The 19,409-nt window shown below is 43.3% G+C and overlaps 1 protein-coding gene across 1 annotated transcript in view; it reads right to left on the bottom strand.

The window, feature by feature from the left end:
* Positions 1 to 19,409, bottom strand: part of LOC145407820 (centrosomal protein of 290 kDa-like) — a 119,270-nt gene that overhangs the window by 58,803 nt on the left and 41,058 nt on the right. Inside the window, exons 10-11 of the mRNA XM_080278677.1 lie at positions 15,323 to 15,513; positions 5,419 to 5,563 (exon numbers count right to left, since the gene is read on the bottom strand). Coding sequence (XP_080134803.1) covers positions 5,419 to 5,563; positions 15,323 to 15,513 — 336 coding nt within the window. The remainder of the gene's footprint in view (positions 1 to 5,418; positions 5,564 to 15,322; positions 15,514 to 19,409) is intronic.

Below are 19,409 nucleotides of genomic sequence, written 5' to 3'. Positions count from 1 at the left end.
AAGGCACAGAAGGAGGGATACAAATCATAGGGTGGAAGTCTAAAAATTAATTATTTGTGCAGATTTTTCTGAAGATCTATGCAAAGTATGGCTCAGCAAAAGTTTCATTGAAATCCTACATGGAGGATGATGTTTCATTTCGTTTTGTTTCTGAAGGCTCCAACATGCTTGCATGCATCGGCCTTGGTCACCTAATGGGATTTCTGGCAGTCTCCCTGTTCAGTCCCTTAACCGTGAGGTCACACTTAATGACCTCGTCCCAAGTCTATTTCAGTCTACCCCCCCACCCCCCCACCCCCACCCCCAATATTAATGCCTCTCACTTTTTGCACCCAGTTATCATCCACCATCCTCTCCACATCCCCAAACCACCTCAAGTTACCTCATCACAACACCAATGCACTCCAGTCCCATCGTACCTCTCAACTCTTCCATTGTAAACCTGGTCCCCCCAGGCCTTGCACTCAGGGATGCACTGCACATCCATCTAATCATTGTCATTTCTGTATGTATGAGCCTGTGAATATCCTCTTCCTTTACTGCCCAGGTCTCACTACCATCCAGCTTTACACTCCTAACACATGCTGCATACAAAGATCCCTTAGCAAGTAGGAAGAGCCCTCTCAACGTCATGAGAGGCAACAGCTCCCTAAACTTCTTCCAACCACTTCTCATCCTAGCCACAGAGCTAGCTCTAACCCCACCTCCAACACATAACATGTCTCCCAAATAACAAAACACTTCTACACACTGAAGAGACTCACCAGCAAGTTCAATCCTTTCAGACGCCCAACAATCTCCACCTGGTCTCTCCGACACACCGCACAGATAAAATGAGCATTATCTCTCAGTCTACCTCTAATACCAATACATCTCTTATGAAACTACTTATCACAAACACTGGACAAGATGGAACTACTTCCCACGGCCTTTTGGCAAATTGCACATGGCAGCTCTCCCTCTTCTTTTACAGTATTGCCACCAATCCTAGTATCATCACTTGTTTTATCTGCATTTACTCTTATGTCCTTGTGCCCCATACCATCTCTCCACTCCCTAAATTTTATTCCGCTCCCCTTTCATTCTCTGCAATCAACACCAAATCATCAGCATACAACATCTCCCATGGGAGTCCATTTCTGAAGTCACGTGAGAGGGTTTCAAGTACATGATAAACAACAAGGGACTCAAAACTGACCCCTGATGCACACCAACACTCATGGAAAACTCATCACCCAGATCTCCGTTCACTCTTACCTGCGTGCAAGCACCCACATACATGGCCATAACGACCCTAACCAGCCACTCCTCCATCCCAGGCTTTCTCATTGCCCACTTCACCACCTTTCTAGGGACTCTATCAAAGGCCTTCTCCAAATCAACAGAAACAAAGTACAGTTCCCTTTTCCTTCCTATATATTTTTCTTGAAGTTGTCAAACTATGATTATGGCATCAGTGGTCCCCCTACCTGGCATAAACCCAAACTGCATTTCAGCAATATTCACTCCTTCTCTAATCATACGATCTAGAATTCTCTCCATTACATTCATTATCTGATCTAAAAGCCTTATATTTCCCCTGTCCAGGACATCACCCTTCCCCTTGTACACATTTACAATTACACTCTGCAGCCAATCATCTGGGACAACATTTACAATCATATTTATCAGGTTAGTGACTAACCTCACTCCTGTATCTTCTAAGGCCTTCAACATTTTGGCAGTCAACCCAGACACACCTGCTGCCTGCCCCACCCGCATCCTGCCTATTGCATCACTCACAGTGACGGCATCAATTAAAGGCCGAGGGCCAAACACTGGATCTGCTGGCTCCAAACCTTCCCTGTCCCAGTCAAACTCCTCGTTCAACAACTGGCTGTAATGCTCTCTCCATGTGTCTTTACTATCACCAATTCACTGCTACTCTTCCTTCATCATTCTTCACACACTGCTCAACTATAATATTCCAATTCTCCCTGATCACCTGATTTGCCACCTTAAATATATTCATCCTTTCCACATGATTTAAGTTATCAAGTAAAAGTCTTTGTGACATAGACTTCGCCCTGCATACCTCTCTTCTAGCCCTACACTTGTCAGCCAAGTATTCCTCTTTGTTACCACCCTCCTTCCATTCCCGGAAAAGCCTTCTTTTCTCCTTAACTGCAGCTTCAACACCTTCATCCCACCATCAAGTTACTTTATGTCTTGGTGAGCCTTCTGTCCAACCACATACTGCATCAGTAACTTTGAAGAGGTTGTTCTTGAGGGCTCTGTACTGTTCATTAATGCTTCTGTCAGCAGCTTCCTGTTCAGCCACCAATCCCCTCCTTTCGCTATAGAATGCATCCCTTGCTGCTTGGTTTTCCAGCTTCCATATTTTCCTCCTACTGTAGGTACATAAGTCCTCCGTTTCATCACTCGCTTTTTAAGCATTATCTCAGTTATGGATAATTTGTGCTGCTGCACACACTCATTGCTTCCTATAACTTTAACATCCCTCATCAGTCTCCTATCACCCCTCCTGACCAGGAAATAATCAATCTGACTGCTATTTCTCCCAGATTCATGTAAGCAACCTACTCTCTGCTTTTCCTAAAATGTGTGTTGCCACAATCACATTCACTGCCTCCCCAAACTCGAGTATCCTTTCCCCATCCTTATTTCTTGTACCACAGGCACATCCCCCATGTACTCCTTCATATCCTTGAGCTGCTCTGCCTACATGACCATTTAAGTTGCCTCCCAAAATCATTATCTCATCATCCACCATACCACCTACTGCACGTATTAAGTCATCCCAAAGTCTATCCTTCTCTACCTCATCCAAGCCTGCCTGTGGAGCATATGCTGATATAATTGCAAACATCATTCCACCGGACAAAATTTTCACTACTAATATCCTATCACTTACTCTCATACCATTCATGACATATTCTACCCATTTCTCTGCAACCAACACACCCACACTCCCATGTCCGTTTGTCCCCCCCTGCCAAAACAACTTATAGTTGCGATCCTTCACAACAGTCTGTCTGGCTGATCCACCCCTGTACTGGACTTCCTGCAATTAAAAGGAGTGCATGGAAAGTGTCTGAACGAATTCATACTGGCTGTCAAAGAGAAAGTTATAGGAAGGTTCTTCAAATCTTCCCCTGGAGAAGAAACTCAGTGACTCAAGAAATACAAGAGATTGTGGCATGCTGCAAGAGTTAGAAGGTTGGGAGCAATCATCCATTTCTTAACAAGCCAAATGTGACCAGACTTCCAGCATGCAGGAAATATGCAAGTTGCAAGAAAGAGGTGAGATACTTCCCTTGGCTGGGTGTCAGCATGCCAACGCAATTCTTGGGAACAACAGGAAAGACATCAATATGGCCATATGCCTTAACCCTTTAACCGCGGGTGTCATTCCAGAATGACGTTGCAAAAACTGGACCAAACCGCGGGTGTCATTCTCGAATGTTTGTGAATATTTTGAATACCCCGCGTTTTTTCCGTGCGCCAATTGTTTCAAGGGAGAGTAGCTATTAAGTTCTTTCACTCCAGCCGACCCCCACCTCCCTCTTCCCCCCCCTGGGGCCCCACCTCCCACCCCCTGGGTTCCCCACCCCACCCCTGACCAAGCACGCATCAGTATCTGTCCAGCTGTGTGAGTGACAACACATGCTGATGTGGCAGTGAAGTGCAGGCAATTACAGTGCCTTTTACCTGCCTCAGTGAACACAGAAAGGGTGTTTATCGTATGTGCAGTGTTCATATATGTTTATAGTATTATTATCAGAATGAGGTTGGCATTTGGTAATGGTGTGTGAGCGAAAAATTGTGATTACAACACCGCTGATGTGGCAGTGAAGTGCGGGTAATTACAGTGCCTTTTACCTGCCTCAGTGAACACAGAGTGGGTGTTTATCGTATGTGCAGTGTTCATATATGTTTATAGTATTATTATCAGAATGAGGTTGGCATTTGGTAATGGTTTATGAGCAAAGGTAATGGTGTGTGAGCGAAAAATAGTGATTTTACACCCCTCACTTCTAACGGCACTGCCCGTCCTGTGAAAGTCAACAAAGTCATGAAACCTACATCAATGGAAAGCTGAAGGTTAGTACTTTCTAATGGTACCTTATTTTTTTCTCTAGCTTTATTCTGTGCAGAGTTATTAAGGTTTAAAGGTTTGTTTACATTTGGCTGAAACCCCCGCGGGAGAGGACAGTCAGACCAAAACAATACCCGCGGTTAAAGGGTTAATGGAACCCATGAGGGCTGTAAGTATGTCATCAGAGGATATTTTTATGTCAGGCATGAGGAAGTCAGAGTGGACAAGGAGATACAGGAACAGCACCAAATTAATCCAGAGTTAGGGTCAAAAGTCTGAGCAAAGAGTTCTGATTCATCAGAAGGGGAAACAACTACAGAGCCATTTGCATGAAAAAGATGATGGAAGGAGGAAGTAGAGTTACTGGAGTTTTCTGGCAAGGTGTCGCAGGGAAAAAAGGGTTTGCATTGGAATGTTCACTGAATTAAGAATTATTATTATTTCTTTCTTTTTAAGCAAGACAAAGAACAGGTTTGGGATGGTTTCAGGCATAAATATACAGTGTATATAGTTCAAGGCTGTGTTGGCACTAGTACCTTCTGAAAGTCATTTTCTTGAGTTAGAAAAAAAAAAAAAAATAAACCAAAACTATCTGGCATTAGAAAGAGGGTAAGTTAAATGAATGCATGTTTACATGCCAAACAGAACAATTTCCATAACAGGCAGAGTACTCTCAGATGCATCTCAGTCATGGAAACAATGATCACTCCAGGGAAATACTGCCTAAGTACCATATGTGGCATTATGATACCTGTGGCATCATAATGCCACATATGGCACTTCTTCAAGAAGGTTTACAGGCCTTCTTAGAATGACAGGACAAGATACTGAGGTAAGGTTGTGATCACAGGAGCTCAATGGAGAAAAAATATTAGCACAATAAAGGGGGAGGATTAACTGCAAGGCAATGATCAAGAATGATGGAATCCTATTTAAGGAGTGCTGTACAGGCTGCTCTAGATCATTAAAGTTTGAAAACATGTTGGCTTGTTCACCAAGTGGATTGGTAAATGGAAAGGAAAACCAAAGGGGAGAGTGAACAACAGTATCTCTGAAAATGGGGATTTTAGAGAAGCAAATGATGGAGGGAATCCATTCCACCTGGTTGCTGTGGCACCAGGCTCATTTAAACATAAAACCAGTGGACTGCAGGATGAAACTGCCCTTCTCCTGCAGTCCACAATTTTCTATTTGGAGGACAGGAGCTCAGGGACACTTGTATGACTGAGCAGTGGAGCCAGCTGATTATATCTCTGCCAACATGTGAAGGGGCCCCTCTTCAGCGTGAGTAGGGAGGTTAGTGTGATGAAACAGCTTACTTTTGTGCGAAGCATCACTCTCTCGTCCTGTAGCTTGTTGACCTGAGCTGTCAGTCCCTCGATGACCTTTTTGGTGTCCTGCCAGTGGGTCTTCTTTACCCCAGGGAGGTCAACATCAGGCCGTGGCTCCAGTCTTAGCTGCTCTCTGGTATCCAGGACAAGGTTATGGTTAGGTAAGGTGCAGTTGGGTATGTGAGGTTAATTCTGGGATTTTATAAGGTCAAATAAAGGGTGAAATAAGGTCAAATGAGATTAGACAGTCATGAGAGGTCAAACAAGACTAGGTGGGATTTAGTGATGTCAAGCATGACGAGGTGGAGTAAAGCTAGGTAGAACAGGATCAGGTGAGGTGAAGATAATTCAGGTACATAATCTCGTTGCATTCTTTACACCAATCTCTGTTAGCCTCCCTTGCACCGAAGTTCCTTATTTAATCCTATATGTACCTTCTGCCAGTCAATATTAGTTTCCTATTAGTTCTTTACTGGTCCAATAATTGATCTCCGCCTATTACCACTGGTGGATATCTTTGTTTCCATCATTATTTTTATTATTATTATTCTGTGGCCATGTGGAGAGGATGGAGGGTGAAAGACTGACAAAGAGAGTGTATATGAGTAAGGTGGAGGGTGGAAGAGGGAGGGGGAGACCGAGGATGAGATGGAGGGATGGGGTGGAGAGGTATATGAGAGAGGGGGGTGTGAGTTGGGAGCAGGACAGTGAAATGGCGGGGGACAGGGCGACTTGGAGGCGATTTGTTTGTGGCCACCCCAAACGGGATTGAGGCGTCTGGCAATAGATAGATAGATAGATAGATTATTCTGTCACTTTTGTCTCTGATTTGCATCATACTTTTTAAGGATTTACAGCACCATGACTGTATTACACTGACCAATTTCAGTGGCCTTGATTTACTTTTCAGGGTCACATGCCAAAAAATGTCTAAAAATAATGAATTTTTAACTTCAGTTGACTTCAAAACAATTATAGATGGTAGTCTCTCAAATATCCAACATAATTCAGCCAAACCCCCTGCTGGACACTATAAAATGTCAGATAATAAGTCGGTAGCCCCAGTCAACTATCCATTCCACACTGAGCTGGATAACATGTCACCACCCTAAGCTACTTGTCTCGACCCTCTGTCCTAAAAACTTTCCTATAATATTCTATCTATCTATCTATAGCCCGATGCCCTAATCCCACAAAGGGTGGCCGCAGACAAAACGCCTCCGTCACTCTGTCACCCACCATTTGACTACCCTCCCCCCAACTCACCCCCCCCTCCCTCATATACCTCTCGACTCCATCCCTCCACCTCATCCTCGGTCTACCCCTCCCTCTCCCTCCCTCCACCTCACCTACGTACACCCTCTTAGTCAGTCTTTCATTCTCCATTCTCTCCACATGTCCAAACCACCTCAGTGTATTTCTCCTAATCTTCTCAACCACATCCACATCTACCCCACAACGTTCCTTCACTTCTTCATTCGTCAGCCTGTCCCTCCACGTCACTCCACATGCTCCTCTCAAGTAACTCATTTCCACTGCTCTCACTCTTGACTTGTTCCCCTCTTGCAAGGTCCATGCCTCGCTTCCATACGTCAGGGTAGGGATCACAATACCATCATGCAATGACTTCTTAACTTCCATACTCACCTCCCTATTTCTCATCACTGCTTTCAGTGTACCAACAACCTTCCTTCCCTGCTGTAACCTTTCATGTACTTCATCCCCCAGAGTTCCATCCTTACTCATCACACTACCCAAGTACTTGAATGCACTCACCTCCATATCCTCACCATCCAACCTCACTGTACATTCTGTGACTTCATTCCTCTCAAACATCATAACTTTACTTTTGTTTACATTAACTTTCAGCTTCCTCCTCCTACACACTGTCCCAAATTCATTCACCAAACCTTGCAACTCCCATTCATCTTCACTCAACAATACTGTATCATCAGCAAACAGGAACACCGGAAGCTTCCAAATCACCCTCATTCATTATAGCCAGCCCCACATCCACTGCCCTACCTTGCACCTCCTTCACAACCCCATCCATATATATATTAAACAGCCATGGAGACATCACACACCCCTGTTTCAGTCCCACATTGAGATCAAAGAACTCACTCAGCTCACCATCCACTTGCACCGTAGCCCTAGCTCCCTCGTACATACTCTTCACAGCACTCAACAATTTCCCCTCCACTCCATATATTCTTAATACCTTCCACATACCTTGCCTATCTATTCTGTCATAAGCTTTCTCCAAGTCCATGAAGGCAGCATACACTTTCCTTCCCTTCTCTAGATACTTCTCCACTAAACATCTTAGAACAAATATCTGATCTACACACCCTTTTCCCTTCCTAAATCCCCCTTGTTCTTCTCCAACTAGCTCCTCTGTCATATGCCTAACCCTATCAATGAGTATTCTACCATTTATTTTACCAGTCACACTAAGAAGGCAAATACCCCTATGGTTATCTCATACTTCTCTCTCCCCTTTTCCTTTGTACAGAGAAACAATTATACCTGAATTCCAGTCCTCTGGAACCCTTCCCTCTTCCCAAGCCAATCTACACAACTTCCATATCCACTCCACAACAATCCCACCCCCATACCTAAGCATTTTACCACACACTCCATCAATTCCTGGGGCCTTTCCCAGCTTAATCTTCTTCATCGCTTCCACTACTTCCACCCTACTGATCTCTTCCTCCCTCCTCTCATCTCTTCTTCTCCCAGCCATTCCCCAACCACTTATACTCACACTGCTCTCACTCTCTACATTCAACAAATTCTCAAAGTGCTCCTTCCATCTCCTCAGTTTCTCTCTCTTCTCCACCAACAATCTATTATTCCTATCTTTCACTCCCCTATTATTTCCCCTTTCACACTGCCTTATTTTCTTTACCTCCTTCCAAAACAATTTCTTACTCTCCCTCCATTTCACACTCAAATTCCTCCCAAACTCTTCATCCATGAGAAAAGATTAAAATGAAGCATAAAATAAATTCAGTATTGATAGAGTACATATAGTACAGTAGCGGGTCACAAATGCACAGGGCACAGATAGGGCCTCACTATATGGTGTCCAATGGAGAGACTGAGAGGGCAACAGTTGGTTTGGTGCATTGGGTAGGCCACTACCGCAATGCATTGTGATTGGATGGCGTGAGTTGCAGGGTCTGCCCGTGTGCAGACTGGGTCCTGTGTCTGAGTCAGATGATACACAATACCATCAATAAATGCATAGTACCGCCAAATGGTTCTTGTTTCTGAGCCAGATATTGCCTAATTTCACTGGATGTTGTTTTAACACAGCTGAGCTGAAAGCACCAAATACTGCGATAGGCCAGAAATACTGCTGGCAGATATTTGAAAGTCTACTGTACAAGAACATGGAAAGAAGATCCTGTGATAAAATTACGTTTCAAACATTTGTATGGAGAAAATCTGAAGGTCATTCATGCAAGACATTATGATATAAGGGGCACCCCACTTTGCAACAATTTTCACTTGCTTTTCTGTACAGGAAAAATCAAAACATGGATGATGCACTCCTTGACCCTAGAAGGTTTGTTTGGTCCTGGACCAGGTCTGTATACTTTTTGGTGGCAGTCTGAAGAACAGTTTTTGAGTTATTACAAAAAACAATATTCTAATAGGTGGAAATCTGTAACTGTTTCTGAGAGTTACAGTTTTCCAGTTTTTAATATTATTATTAGTACCGTAGTAGTATTCTGTCACATTTTGTCTCCAATTTTCATCATACCTTTTGTGGACGAACATCTGCATGACCTTATTACACTGACCCAGTTTCAGTGACCTTGACCTACTTTTCAAGGTCTATCTATCTATCTATCTATAGCCCGACGCCCTAATCCCGCAAAGGGTGGCCGCAGACAAAACGCCTCCAAGTCGCTCTGTCACCCACCATTTGACTACCCTCCCCCCAACTCACCCCCCCCTCCCTCATATACCTCTCAACTCCATCCCTTCACCTCATCCTCGGTCTACCCCTCCCTCTCCCTCCCTCCACCTCACCTACATACACCCTCTTAGTCAGTCTTTCATTCTCCATTCTCTTCACATGTCCAAACCACCTCAGTGTATTTCTCCTAATCTTCTCAACCACATCCACATCCACCCCACAGCGTTCCTTCACGTCTTCATTCGTCAACCTGTCCCTCCACGTCACTCCACATGCTCCTCTCAAGTAACTCATTTCCACTGCTCTCACTCTTGACTTGTTCCCCTCTTGCAAGGTCCATGCCTCGCTTCCATACGTCAGGGTAGGGATCACAGTACTATCATGCAGTGACTTCTTAACTTCCATACTCACCTCCCTATTTCTCATCACTGCTTTCAGTGTACCAACAACCTTCCTTCCCTGCTGTACCCTTTCACGCACTTCATCCCCTAAAGTTCCATCCTTACTTATCACACTACCCAAGTACTTGAATGCACTCACATTCTCCATATCCTCACCATCCAACCTCACTGCACACTCTGTGACTTCATTCCTCTCAAACACCATAACTTTACTTTTGTTTACATTAACTTTCAGCTTCCTCCTCCTACACACTGTCCCAAATTCATTCACCAAACCTTGCAACTCCCATTCATCTTCACTCAACAGTACTGTATCATCGGCAAACAGCAACACCGGAAGCTTCCAAATCTCACCCTCATTCATTAGAGCTACCCCCACATCCACTGCCCTACCCTGCATCTCCTTTACAACCCCATCCATTTATATATTAAACAGCCATGGAGACATCACACAACCCTGTTTCAGTCCCACACTGAGATCAAAGAACTCACTCAGCTCACCATCCACTCGCACCGTAACCCTAGCTCCCTCGTACATACTCTTCACAGCACTCAACAATTTCCCCTCCACTCCATATATTCTTAATACCTTCCACATACCTTGCCTATCTATTCTGTCATAAGCTTTCTCCAAGTCCATGAAGGCAGCATACACTTTCCTTCCCTTCTCTAGATACTTCTCCACTAAACATCTTAGAACAAATATCTGATCTACACACCCTTTTCCCTTCCTAAATCCCCCTTGTTCTTCTCCAACTAGCTCCTCTGTCATATGCCTAACCCTATCAATGAGTATTCTACCATATATTTTACCAGTCACACTAAGTAGGCAAATACCCTTATGGTTACCACATACTTCTCTCTCTCCTTTTCCTTTGTATAAAGGAACAATTATACCTGATTTCCAGTCCTCTGGAACCCTTCCCTCTTCCCAAGCCAATCTACACAACTTCCATATCCACTCCACAACAATCTCACCCCCATACCAAAGCATTTCACCACACACTCCATCAATTCCTGGGGCCTTTCCCAACTTAATATTCTTCATCGCTTCCACTACTTCCGCCCTACTGATCTCTTCCTCCCTCCTCTCATCTCTTCTTCTCCCAGCCATTCCCCAGCCACTTATACTCGCACTGCTCTCACTCTCCACATTCAACAAATCCTCAAAGTGCTCCTTCCATCTCCTCAGTTTCTCTCTCTTCTCCACCAACAATCTATTATTCCTATCTTTCACTCCCCTACTATTTCCCCTTTCACACTGCCTTACTTTCTTTACCTCCTTCCAAAACAATTTCTTACTCTTCCTCCATTTCACACTCAGATTCCTCCCAAACTCCTCATCCACTTTCTTTTTACTCTCCTTCACCAGTCTCTTAACCTCCCTTCTCCTGCTCACATATACCTCTCTCTTCTCTCTCTCATCTTCTCCCCTGCCTCTACTCGCTAACCATTCACTATATGCCCTCTTCTTTTGTTCCACAGCTCGTTTCACCTCATCATTCCACCATGCTGTCCCTTGCACACCCTTGCATCTCCTCCTCACTCCACAAACCGCCTCACACGCTGCGCTTATCTCTTCCGTGAATATCTTACATACGTCTTCCACCCCTTCCATCTGCTCTAGCTCATACCTTCCCAGTCTTTCTTCCACTATGCTCTTATACTCTGTCATTTTCTCACTATCTTGCAATTTCTCCACTCTTCTCGCAGGAGTTGCTTCCTCCTGTCTTCCCCTTCGTCTCCTCAACCACTTTCTTTGCAGCTCTACCTTGGCCATCACTAAGTGATGGTCCGAGACTCCATTCCCCCACCCTCTCCACACTCTTGCATCCAACACTTGTCTTCTCATTCGCTCATCCACACACACGTAGTCTATCATTGCCTTTCGTTCAACAAGTTCACGATTCATCCTCCTCATTACTTTCCATGTATACCGGTAGATCATCTTATGCCGAAAGTAGGTGTTGGCTATTGCCAACCCCTTACAAGCACAGATGTCCACCAAAGCACTTCCATTCCCATCTACGTCAGCTGGCACACCCCACTGACCAACCACTCCATCCACTTGTACATTCCCAACTTTGCCATTCATGTCTCCAATGAACAGCACGCTCTCCCTCCTCTCAAACTTGTCGATACACGCTTCTACACTCGCCCAAAACTCATCTTTCACTCTTGCCAATCGATCCTCTGTCGGGGCATACACACATACAATCGCTCATGCTTGTATACCTACTTTCATCCTCACCCATACAATCCTTGCACCCACTGTTCCATACTCTCTTATATTCTCCTTCCACTTCTTGCTTTTCATCAGACATACTCCCTCTCTTGCCCTCTCATTTTCATTGACTCCCGCACTTATACCTAAACCATATTCCCATTCTCTCACCCTTTCACCTTTCCATTTAGTTTCAAGGTCACCGGTCCAAAAATGACCTTGACCTACTTTTCAAGGTCACTGGTCCAAAAATGTTTAAAAATCATTATTTTTAATCCTTAATTTACTCCAACACTGTTACAGATACTTGAACTCGGAATGAAATCTTGTGATAAACTTATTTTCCTAATATTTTATGGAAAAAATCTGAAGGTCATTTATGTGTGAATTACAATATTTTGGACATCCCACTTTTCAACTACTCTTCCATACAGGAAAAACCAAAACATAAATGAGGCACTTCTTGGCCCTAGAAGCTTGTTTTGGTCCTGGAACATGTCTGTATACTTTTTGGTGATAGTTTGACCAATGATTTTTTAGTGATGGCAAACTCAGCAACTGTCTCTGGCTGTTACAGTCGTCTAGTGTTGTTACTATTTTTTCTTTACCACCAAACAGTATACAGCATTTCTGCTTTTGGGAGGCTTTTCAAACTAAAGTGTAAGCTGTAGCCTTCATTAACCCTTACAATTCTGGAAGTTCTTCCAAATTTAAATAAAGCTCTTTTGGTAGCCTGATAATAGTGAAAAAATACATCACTGGCTTGAAGGGGATGACCCCTTTATTGCAGTGATACTTTTTCATTTTATGTTTTGTATGAACAAATAATTTTATTCAGTGGAGTGATTTAACAGCCGACCATCTGTGAGATCTGACATTTCATTAAATGTAGTGTTAATATCATAAAATTAATAAAGTTACAGTACAGTACCGTGTTTCATCCACAGGTAGATATGCCTACACAAACCCTAAAATATGGTCCTGAAATATGAACCTAAGTAACTTATTAGATACAGGCATTTGAAGTATGGAAGCCTTGCTGGCCATGAGAGGCACCCAAATTCATGCCGCAGCCTTCACAAACCCATACCATTCAGTATACTACATGACAGCACATCCACACACACCAAAGAATATCAAAACAACACCCAGCACATGATATCATACACAAATACTGTCATCTCTCCTCCCTCGCTCACCTCAAACCAGCTTCCAGAAGCATATCCATACCCAAATCACTCGCTGCTCCAGTCACATAGAGACGACATACAGCTGCATGCATGGCTTCCTTATATCCACCCTTCTGAATGCTACCTTCCTAGTGAGGACAGGGTCCCCCTGGCAAGGCTGAGTTATCAGAAGAGGCTGGATGACTCCGTCGGTGACGCCTGTCCAGGATGTACACAGCACCCCATACTATTAAGCACATTATGGAAGACTTCATTGCACACAATCACCTGCACCAACAACACAACATACACTCCTTGAGAGCTCTGTGGGAAAGCCTGGTCTTGGCTGTGGCCTTTCTTAGGGATTTGGGGCTGTTCGGCCAGACTGCCTAGGGAACAACTACTGGTACTACTACCATGAGGGGTTGAAGACTGACCACTGATGCACACTAACATTCACAGAAAACTCATCACTTAAATCTCCATGCACCCACATACATACCCATTACCACTCTAAGCAGCCACTCCTCAATCCCAAGCCCATTTCATCACCCCCTAGGGACTCTGTCAAAGGCTGTTTCCAAATAAAAAGAAACAAAGTACAGCTCCCTTTTCATTCCTATATATTTTTCCTGAAGCTGTCAAATAATAACTGTGACATCAGTGGTCCCATTGCCTGGCATACTCGCAAACCCAAACTGCATCTCATCAATATATAGTATCACTCATTTTATAATCACACCTTCAAGAACTCTATATTTCCTTCATGATCTGGTCCAAAAGTTTTATGTCTCTATAATCTCCTCTTTCCAGTGCATCACGCTTCCTCTTGCACACATTTACAATCATACTTTCCGGCCAATTATCTGGGAGAACACACTCACAAATATTTATCAAATCAGTAACTAATGTCACTTCTTTATCTCCTGAGGCCTTCAATGTTTCAGCAGTCAACACAGACACCTGCTGCCTTCCCCACCTGCATCCTGCCTATTGCCCTGCTCACAGTAACAGCATCAATCAAAGGCCAAGCACCAAACACTGGATCTGCTGACTCCAGACCTTCCCATCCTCAGTCAAACTCCTCATTCAGCAGCTGGTTATAATGTTCTGTCCAGGTATCTTTAATATCCTCACTGTTCACCACTACCTTTCCTTCATCATTCTTCACCCACTGCTGACCTATGATATCCCTGTTTTCCCATCTTCATCTGATTTGTCAACTGAAATATTATATTCTTCCTTGCCACACTATTTAGGTTATCCAGTAAAAGTTTCTGAGGCTCAGATTTTTTTCCCTGCATACTTTTTTTCTAGCCCTGCACTTGGCATCCAAGTATTCCTCCTTGTTACTACCCCATTCCATTTCTGGAAAATCCTTCTTTTCTCCTTAACTGCATCTTATACACCCTTATCACACCACCATGTTACTTTATGTAAATGGTCTGCTTGTCCATCCACACAATGAATCAGTAACTCTGAGAAGTTTGTTCTTGAAAGCTCTGTACTGTTCATTAACACTTCTGTCAACAGCCCTCAGGGCGTAAAGTAGAAAATTTTCAAATGGAAAAATTTCCATATTCTGCAACAGAGATGTGTGGCAGGGATTACATTTTTTTCTGTTTACCAATCTCTATCAGTTCAGGGACTTAAAGTTTACTGATCAGAATGCCCCAGTTAGACTGAAGGCCTGGTAATGTGTTTAAGTTCACCAACTAGTAACTGCAGTTTTCTGTTATCATGCATAGCTTTTGTTGTGTTGCTTAACCCTGGACTATCTGCTGTAGCAGACCTGTTGACCACAGGTAAGCAGATGCTTCTGTAAGGCTGTCCTATGTACAGTACAGTACATGTGCTGTGCAGGGATCCAGCACCCCCTTGTCATAGACAGCATCTCACCAGGCCCAGACTGGGGTTCTTTCCATGGTGAGGTGCAGGGAAAATGATGAGGTTTAGTTTCCAGCTGGATGTTGCAGCTGCTCTGCCCAAGGTGCACAGTGCCACCATCTATAGGTTCCTTGTCAGCACCTCATGTACTATAATACCACAAAGAGGTGTAAGCTGGTTATCAATCGTTACATGAACATGACTACAGTATCCTATCTTTGGAACCTTACACCTTGAGGGGGATAATGTGGGATTAGCTGTTAACCAATTTTTCTGATACCTGAGTTCAGAATTTTCATCCAAGAGCTGGTTGATGTTGATGTGCAGTGTGTTGGAGAGTGCTGTAAGGCGAGAGATCTGAGCATCCCTTTCCCGCACCTGCACTCGTGCCTCCTTCAGCTCCCTTACTGCATCTGCCAGTGAGTACTCCCCCGCCAAGTAGGATTGGAGTTCGCCCATCACCGTTGACAGCTATATCAAATACGAGGTAATGGTCACATGCAATATGATCACCTTTTTCATCAGTATCATAACCATTACCATTACCATCACCATTTCATAGCTACTAAGCACTGTATGAGTCAAAGGCAAAGGGAAGGCACTAGTCATTCACACAATATCTTCTCCATTATCACCATCACTGAAACCACTGCAATTCATGTTGGCTACTTAAGCTGAATGTAAATTAGCTCTATCTCATCCCATGCATAGATTTTCTCCTTAAAATTAAGTCATCAAAGTATTATAGTGAAAACAGTAAATATGGAAGAAAATATATGACAATTTTAAAAAATCTTACATTAAACATAAAAAAGCTTACCCCAATCTCTGATAGGAAGATTGTGCAAGTGTTGTAATGTAATTCTTCAAGAACAGGCCCCAAGAGGATGATACCTCAGTGATACTGGGGAATGATGAGGGACTGACTTGCGTAGTACTGAATATTAAGGGATATTCCTGTAGAAGGTTTTGACAAATGGAAAGATGGAGAAATTGATTTTTTTTTAAATTAAAAATCACATGATTTCTTTTACTCAGTCAGGAATACAGTAACTGACAAGTCTGAAATTTGGTGTGGCACAGCCTCATTTCATGACTGTTGAGGTAACTCCTGTGATGGGTACTGTGAGATGCACATGGATATGTGAAGAGTGGAGTCATCAGTGTATAAGTGGACAGGCCTAGAATACAGTGGGGCACCAATTTTCGCGCCTAATTGGGTCCAAAAATAATGCACGAAAGTGGAATTAGCGAAAGTTGGGGCATTGTCTTTATGGCAAAAAGGCTAATTGGTTCCCGGTTATCCTAAAGTAACATCAGATTTTCATTTTCACTTGCAATACAGTACATCAAATCACTATTGTACATTGCATTGTGAGATACAAACAATAAAAACTGTACAGTACACATTATATGAGGAGAAACATACCACAGAGACCAGGTTGAGGTGTTTAATGGATGTTGGGGGTAAGTATCCGAGGCGCGTGGCGGGCTTATTTAGCCACGCCAGACGTATTGGCGCCACCTCTTGCTGCCTCGCTACCACTCTCTCTCTCTGCCTCCTCAGATGCAACTTGATGCAACACTTCCACTCTGTGCTGAATTTCCCTTTGTGCTAGGTTCTCTTGAACAAATCCATCGAAATCTTCATCCAGGTTAAGCTCCTCTATGGCACTGGAGCTAGCACGCTCGTACACAATGGCGGGAATGGGTGGACAGAGTGTTGACATGACGTCATTCAAGATGGCGGTGGGTTGCGGGCGGGTGGTGCAGGAAATTCAAAGTTCAAAATATTGTCCCAAACCCAAAATTTGTGCGCGAAAATCGATTTTTTTCAAGCGAAAATGGAAGTCAGGGAATATTTGGTGCATGCCGCGAAAGTGGATTCCGCGAATCCTGCTGTAGCGAAAGTTGGTGCACTACTGTACAGCCAAGATGACTACTTATGAACAGGAGGGGTAGAGTTGTTGACTGGATAAAATTCTGAGGAACAGCACTACTAATATGCTTTAGGAGGAAAACAGTGGCCATCTACAACAGCAGCTACACAGCAATGTGGAATGAAGACAAGAATGATGGCAACGAAGGATACGAACCATATGAGGGCAGTTTGGAAAGTAAAGACTCTGTCAAAGTCCTTTGAGATGTCAAGCACAATGGAAAAGGTTTTACAAAGACCTGAAAAGAGGATGACCAAGAATCAGAAAAAAATGTGAGATGATCATCAATGGAGTGTCCCTGACAGAACCTATACTGACAGGAAGAAAGAAGGTTGTGAGAGGAAATGTACTTCATCATCATCATCCTGACCTCCTTTCCCACCTCAGGGCAGGGTGAGGAGTTGCAATGTCCGGACAACCCAAATTTGCCCAGTCCAATGGGCCATGCTTCCATTCACACATAATTCAAACCCCCGGAATCCTGGCTCTACCTGATATGCCAAAAACTTTACCACATTCTGCAGCTTTATATAAACATATCCAATAGATGGAAAATAGGAAGTTATTCTGGAAAGAGGTGCAGAAATGCAGAAATGACAGCGGAAAGAAATGTGAAAGTGTAAGGGATGTAAGTGGTAGAATATTAACCCATAGGGATGATGTAAGGACCATATGGAAAGAATATTTTGAAAGCTTGATGAATGGGAACAGAGAAAGCAGTGCTACTGTATACATGATTGGTTTTGGGGGTGTGCAGAGAAGGAATGCAGTGCCAGGAAACATGACACTCACACAGGTGAAGAACACTGTGAGGCGGCTGAAAAATGGGAAAGGAGCTGGGGTTAATGAGGTGTAAGTAGAGATGATTAAGTGTAGTGGAGACAGTGGAATGAAGTGTTTGTTAGAGACATGTAGAAAGGCATGGATGAATGAAACTGTGCCAGCAGAGTGGAAAAGGCAGTGATTGTACCCCTGTACAAAAATAAAGGTAAGCAAAGTGAGTACGGGAAGTATCATGGCACAAGTTTATTGAGTGAATTAGGGAAGGTAAATGGAAGAATTATTATAGTGAAAGTAAGAGAGATATCAGAAGTCCTAGTGAGTGATGAACAGGATGGCTTTAGAAGTGGCAGAGGATGTGTGGATCAAGTATTTGCAGTAAGATATATAGTGGAGAAGGCTTGTGAGAAGGACTATAAAGTGTTTATGGTATTCATGGATCTAGAAAAAGCATACAACAAAGTAGACAGAGAAGGACTGTGGAAGGTATCATGCATGTACAGTGTACATGGTAAGCTGCTAGGTGCCTAATGAGTTTTTATGATGGTAGTGAAGCTTGTGTAAGGGTAAATGGGCATCTAAGTGAATGGGTCATGATCGGTTTGGGTGTGCGACAAGGTTGTGTGATGTCCCCATGGTTGTTCAAAATATATATATGGATGGGGTGATTGAGAGAAGTAAAAACATGAGTAATGGAGAGAGGGATGATGTTGGTAATGAATGGTGAAGGATGGAATATCTCAAATTTGTTGTATGCTGATGATGTAGTACAAATTGCACAAACCGGACAAGAACTTGGTAGACTAGTGAAAAGTCTCACCTAAACTGGAAGTTATTTCACTTCATTTCACTTGCTTCTTACCACCAAAAATATCATAAAGTCTAAAAACAAGCCTCCAACTCACCTAAGCTGGTAATTACTTCACTTTACTGCGCTTAACTTCTTCACATGCTACCCAAAGTCCAACACCACACCAGTGTTTCATCACTGACACTAACACTTTCAACAGTGACAAGTTCAAATGACATCTTGGAACAAGCAGATGACTGTAAGCTTGTGTCAGTGATCGAATGTGAAAATTGTGATCTTACTTTGACCAGTGAGGCTTTATATGGGATCAAAATTATCATATACGTGAAAATGCTACTGAATAATGAAAAAAAAAGTCCTAACTTTGTTTGTCATCATACAAGCAATTCATTGCATACAGGTTCATTGTATAATGGGGTTTGCTGTATTTGTTTATGCAGTTACATCCTAGTATTGTAGCCTGTTTCTTGGGCTACAGGAAACCATTAGGCTTGTCACTCAGTGAAGAGTCACCTAATGTTGAAAGAAGAGTAATAGAAAAAGTGCCACAAAGGATGGCAAAAACAGGAAGAGAGGAGGACTGATGCTGAAAAATAATGATACAGGTGAGGGAAGATGTACGGCACCACAGGTACATCAAGTGAGTGGATGAAGGCGGCCACCATCTGCCACCAGCCAGAGAGTGGAGAATTCAGTGAATAAAAGTTCAGGAATGTGAGAAAAAGTGAGGATGTTGCACATATCCATGCAAAAACCACCTTTAGCTTGGATATGAATATACTGAAGGTAGGAGGATACAGAGAAGGGTTTGTTATCAATATCCTTTGACAGCCAAG

The sequence above is a fragment of the Coenobita brevimanus genome, chromosome 74, assembly GCF_032717465.1.
Source record: "Coenobita brevimanus isolate Jiangsu-jjx chromosome 74, ASM3271746v2, whole genome shotgun sequence".
NCBI lineage: Eukaryota > Metazoa > Arthropoda > Malacostraca > Decapoda > Coenobitidae > Coenobita > Coenobita brevimanus.
Note: the sequence above shows the minus strand (reverse complement) of the source record. Positions and strands in the feature narration are given on the sequence as shown.